Source organism: Salvia hispanica, chromosome 4, assembly GCF_023119035.1.
Source record: "Salvia hispanica cultivar TCC Black 2014 chromosome 4, UniMelb_Shisp_WGS_1.0, whole genome shotgun sequence".
NCBI lineage: Eukaryota > Viridiplantae > Streptophyta > Magnoliopsida > Lamiales > Lamiaceae > Salvia > Salvia hispanica.
Window position 1 is genome coordinate 8,269,359 of NC_062968.1, and position 6,000 is coordinate 8,275,358.

The 6,000-nt window shown below is 39.2% G+C and overlaps 1 protein-coding gene across 1 annotated transcript; it reads right to left on the reverse strand.

Annotated features, from left to right (window-relative positions):
- Positions 1-391: 391 nt before the first annotated feature.
- LOC125223953 (signal recognition particle receptor subunit beta-like) lies at positions 392-3,070 on the reverse strand. The gene is made up of 6 exons (XM_048127274.1): positions 2,926-3,070; positions 1,843-1,925; positions 1,652-1,738; positions 1,289-1,437; positions 1,076-1,207; positions 392-581 (listed from the first exon to the last, which is right to left on the reverse strand). Exons 1-6 carry the CDS (start codon positions 3,068-3,070, stop codon positions 392-394), a joined length of 786 nt encoding a protein of 261 aa, XP_047983231.1.
- Positions 3,071-6,000: the final 2,930 nt, after the last annotated feature.

Here is a 6,000-nt window from a genome sequence, read left to right on the forward strand (position 1 = left end):
AGGATTGAGTCGTAAGATTATTTTAGTCATAGGAGGTTAGCTATGACTAATTATCCCATGATTATCCATCTAGGATTGAATTGTAGGATTGAATCTCATGAACCAAACATACCATAGATGAGAGCAAATAAGATAGTAGTAGCTCCGAAAAACAAGGCAGCAACAGCAATTTTGAGGGGGAAAGGGCTCATAAAAATACATCCTAGAAGCATATAAAACATTTTTCATACAATTGTAGTGCACAATTGCCACAAATATTCTGTAACTGAAAAATGAGAATATGAGGTGATACATCAGAATATTGTCTGTCCTATTGAACTTGGCTCTTCTTGCCCTCATCTCTGCCGATTTCACTGCTTTTACATAATCACAACCATGCTTCTAAATTGCTTCACGCTTTAACATAATCCTTGATAAACTGCTCTAACTGAGAGATGTCACTAGTTGAACCAGACGCTTCTGCGACTGAGATTTTGTTGAGGCACTGATGAAATGCAAAAGCTTCTCCAGGTACCCCCAGTGAGTATTCATTAGCAATGTCGGCTGAAGATAATGCTATTCTTGACGCACGGAGCTTGTCGCTGATCACAAAATGACAAGTATAGGAGGAAATGAGACATATGATTCACAATGAAATGTCATTAACATATGTTGTAAGACAACTATAGAAGCAAGCAATGCAATGGCAATTGTATGTTCAAGCAATAACTTAAGAAACATCTAGTGGAAGCTACTACTATCATCCTTCATTAGCTCTCACAAAGTTAGAAAGATAAAAGAGTGTAACATCATCCAGTTACACGCTTCATCTTCATCAAAAACTCGCGAAATGTATATGCAATGATCTAATTTAAGCCCATTTGCCTCATACTTATTGGGTTGATTCGACGTGTATGGAATTTTCCAGAGTGTGGACAAACACCAGCATTCATCTACTTTTATACTACCACTTAATTAGTTTAAGATGATATTTCCTGACGACTTTCGGGGGCAGGGGATTTCTTTATCACAGAGACATCATGACATAGCAAGAAGAAGAGCCAATATAAAAGATGCGTGAAAATAGTTATCTTACATTTCCTTCTCGAGTTGTTTTCTGATGAAATCTTTTGTATGTGCTGTAACTTTGTCTACCTTGTTGCACAAGAGTAGCAAAGGGATCTTTCTCTTCACGACACTAGCCTTTGTCAAAATATCATAGAGGTATCTGCATTAAACTAAAAAAGATGAGATGTCATCATGATGAGCCTATGCAAGTTAATGTATAGAATCCAAATATAGTACATACTCTGAAGCAGCACGAACATTAGGTAAGAATTCCACAGCATCCACTACAAAAACTATTCCAGCCGCATGAGGCAAGAACTCATCTAGTTTGGGTCTAAGACGTGAGTGCCCAGGAACATCTACAATGTGGACTGGCTTCACTTTTCCCTTCTGCAGCAGGTCACCGAATAATATTTAGCTCAATAAATATAATAATTATTTTTAAGGGAAAAAAGAGAGTAAATGGGTATATTGCAAGCTGCATACAGTAACAGATTCTGGAGTAATTTCTGTATGAAAAATGATATTGCTGTAAGAGACACTACTTAAGAGACCCTTTGATTCAACCCCACTTTTCAGAAGGACCAAAAAAAAGGTACATAACCTTAGTTGTCTCCGAATGTAGTACAAATGTTTCTTCATTTGGTTCCATTGATGTCACAGTACCCTGATGGGAGGAGCCATCCCGAAGCTGGAGTGGGATGAAAATTAATATATCAAACTTATAACGGTACTCAGACTCGAGAAAAGAGGAAAAGAATCTAAATCATCTAACACTCTTTCTTGCATATTTACCTGGTAAAAAAGAACCGTTTTGCCACTTCCACTTAACCCAGTGAGCACAATAGTATTTGAAGCCCTATGCTTGAAAAGACGAACTGCACCCAGGTGTATTTCATATAAATGAAAAGACTGCTCATACCCAGACACATTCAACTGAAGAAACAACCAAGAACATGGAAAAAAATTAACATGTTTGATGTGCATTACAAATTTTCAACCAAAGGTTATTTTATGAGGCAGTTCACACCTCAGACAATAAACGTCTTTTTCCGTAAACTGATTAGCTGTTTTACATTTTCCCTATTACAGAATGCAATCAGACTCGAAGCACAACTGAAACGTTGTACAAGAGATATCTACTGTGTCCTTTCTTGAGGATCACAATTGAACTATTTTATAAAAACTGTCAGTTGCCCAAATCTCATTTGAGTTTGATTCATGAAGCATAATGAACTAAGCTTTGACACTCTTTTTAAATTGATTAAATTAAGATATCAAGTTCCACTCTGTTTGTTAGGATATCCACAACGCATGTCCTTTATCAGTCCCTTAGCTAGCCTCAACTACCAAAGTGGATGATTGACTCATTCCATACTAGAAATAATCGCAGGAAATCCTTGGATAACGCAGATTCCTATTTCTCAATGATATTCCACAATCAAGACAATTGGCTGAATCCCGTGAAACCATTCCATAGAAGTTCCCCTTACTTAAGAAAGGGCATCCACAACACATCATCCATTCCTCGAATGCGTTCCATGCCCCCGGGGCGTGACCCACTCCCGAAAATTCAAACCAGGCTCAAAGCATAGTACATTGATTCAACTCAGTTCACATATTCAAGCTGCCTAAAATTGGCATGATAGTTTGTGCATAATGCAAAAGCGCAAGTATGAAATCAATTGACTACTATACACAACTAATGGAATCAATCATAATATCGGTCGCTAAACAAAGGAGCAAACAGAAGATCGATTACAACTTATAGCAAAACAACATGCACAAACACAATGAGCAATAAGGGGAAAAAACAGAAACAGAACGCAAAATTCACTTCGAATCTAAAAAAAGGTTAAGGTTAATGAGTCAGCTTACTGATTAAGAAGACCGATATAGTGAAAATGACTACGCCGATAGCACTGTAGAGCTGCGTTGGAGGAATACTCTGCACAAATTCGTGTGCATCATTGTGTAACTGCTGCAATTGGATCTTCAGGTTCTCCAAATTCTTCTCATCCATGGTTTCTAAAATGAAAATTGCTAATTGTTAACGGCTAAATTCTATAAATGGGGTGGTCTGGAAAAATGCTTCCACCAATAGGCTAGTTTTTTTTTTATTTCTGAGAATGGGTGTTACGCATTCTTAGAATGCGTGTTTAAATACGCATTCTTAGAATGCGTATTTAAACACGCATTCTAAGAATGCGCAACTAAGTGATTTCGGCAGTCAAAACACAAAGTCAACAATTCAAACTTAAAAACGCATTCTAAGAATGCGTATTTCACCTAAATATAATTCTCTCCCAAAACAGAATCGGGCAGAAGCATTCTGCCCTTGCGCGAACTCCAGCCTCCTTGCCCGCGAATCTCTTCCAAGAATGCCACATTTCCGTCCGATTCTTGCATAAATCGCCCAAATTCATCTAATTGTTTCTCCCTCAAGGTAAGTTACTTGCTTTCTTCTTAATTTAGCATTATATCCATAGTTTATGGTGAAAATTGTGATTCTAGGGTTTGTGGCTAAAAAAAAAATTTAGGTTGTTGGTATAAATTGTATGTTCAATGTGTGTTATTAAATACTAAGATTTGGTAAGTAGTGTCTTTTGAATTGTTAATTCGTAAGATTTGGTATATAGTTTATTTTTAAGTATTTAAATTTTGAGATAAAGTTGTGTATGTATTGCAGGATTATGGACACAGAATCTATTTGTGTCCTTTTATATTGGGATGGAAGAATAGTACAAATTGGAGGAATTGGTTTGTCTTATGAGCCACCCGTGGCAAATGCATATCTTGTCTTAGATGAGTTTCTTCCATATAATGAGTTGGTTAGCAGAATATGTGATTGCATTGGAATCAATGTGAGTGAGTATATGATTAGTTTGACATGGAAACATGCAATTCAAGTGGGTAATGGATATCACTTTGTGGGCGTTCGACTTTGCGATGCATATATGAGGGATATGTTTGCAACAGCTATTCAATCAGGTCAAATTGAGTTATTTGTTGACTATCAAGCTAATTTAGCACAACAACGTACTCCACATACGGTCGTTGTCTATCAATCTAGAAGGGGACAACGACAAGTTCAAGATAGAGTACAATATGATGATGGGTCATCTGGACATAATGAAGTTAGTCGCGATCCGGATAATGTTGGTGATGATGGGTATGGTTTTGGGGATGATGGGTCTGGCTTTGGGGATGGTGGGTCTCGTTTTGGGGATGGGGGACTATCTCCCCATAATGAAGTTAGTGACGATTCTGAATCTGAAGACCTTGTGTCAGAAAAATCAACAACCCCACCTGAATTGAGTGAAGAATCAGAAGCAAACCAAGATGCATCCGACAATGAGACATTGAATGTGCCTCGTAGGTACGTCCCAGTAGTCCCGCCAAGTGAGCAGGAGTATGAGCATCCAGGGTTATCTTATTTTCGTACTCTACCGACGACAGAAGGTAACTACTATGAAAGTAACCATGATGATTCCGAATCTAGCAGTTGGTTTTGGGATGAGAAGAATCCTACACGGATTGGGTTAGGAACCAAATTTGATACCAAGCTACAATTGAAGACTGCTGTTACTTTGTGGCATTTGGAGTCATCCACAAAAGAATACTACGTGGTGGAAAGTAAACCAACAAAGTGGAATGTGGAATGCAAAACTCTGAAGCCACCCAAAGAGTCGGAGAGCACGAGCTCAAATAGGAGACGACACAATCAAACAGGTTGTATTTGGAAACTTCGGGCAATATTGAGGAAGCACGACCGCAAATGGGAAATCAGACAATGGACTGATAGACACACTTGTGTAGGTAATCCCAACTCCAGGGACCACGCCAACGTCTCATCAGATATGGTGGCTTTGTGTGTTAAGCATCATATTCTAAAGGACCCCGGGTATACACCTAATTCCATTATTGAGGATGTGAAGCAAAAGTATCATGTTGAAATATCCTACAAGAAAGCATGGTATGCCCGGAGGATGGCTATAGAGCTTGCTTTTGGTGGATGGGAGTCATCATTCGAAGATTTGCCTAGTTATATGATTGAGTTGCAGAAGCGCACCCGTGGAACAATTGTTGAGTGGCATCATGATGAACGACATAGTACCGAGACACGGAAGTTTTTCAAGTATGTATTTTGGGCATTCGGGCCGTGTGTGGAGGCTTTTCAGCTTTGCAAGCCAGTGCTAGCAGTTGACGGAACTCATTTGCGGGGCAGACTCAAAGGTAAACTTCTTTGCGCTGTTGGATTTGATGCAAACAAGAAGTGTTTACCTGTTGCTTATGCAATTGTTGATAATGAAACAAGTGATAGTTGGAATTGGTTTATGAAGTTAATCAAACTTCATGTTATGAAAGGCGATAGAGATGTTTGCATTATATCTGATAGACACCCAGGAATGTTGAATGCAATGGAGTCTGATATATGGGAACAACCACCCCGAGGAATACACCGATTTTGCTTAGTACATGTACGGAAAAATGTGTTGCAGCATCACAAGGGTGTGAGGGTGAAGGGTCTAGTGTGGAAAATGGGGATAGCCACAAAGGTGAGAAAATATTTCAGGAAAAGACGCCACCTAGGAAATGTTAGCCCAGAGGCAGTTGAGTACCTTGGGCGTATTGATGCAGAGCAATGGACAATGGCATACGACAAAGGTCGTAGATGGGGTGAAGCAACGACGAACATGGTAGAGGCATATAACAACGTCTTGAAAGGAGCCAGAGATCTACCTATTAGGGCTTGTATCGATTTAACATTTTGGAGAACAATTAAGTGGTTCCAGACAAGATCAACAGAAGCGGCACAATGCCAAACTGAGTTGACTCCGTGGGCGCATGACAAATTGACTGAAAATGATGCAAGAGGCCGAAAACATGTGGTTAGACGAGTCAACACTCTGGCGGGCAGGTATGATGTCTTATCGGAGGCACGATCCAAAG

Bases quoted from the DNA above. Each gene is read 5' to 3' on its own strand.
- LOC125223953 (XM_048127274.1), bottom strand. From the start codon at position 3,070: ATGGATGAGAAGAATTTGGAGAACCTGAAGATCCAATTGCAGCAGTTA. The intron at 1,739-1,842 runs GTAAATATGCAA...ATCCCACTCCAG, and splicing joins AAACGGTTCTTTTTTACCAG to CTTCGGGATGGCTCCTCCCA. The intron at 1,438-1,651 runs GTTATGTACCTT...GACCTGCTGCAG, and splicing joins TACATTCGGAGACAACTAAG to AAGGGAAAAGTGAAGCCAGT.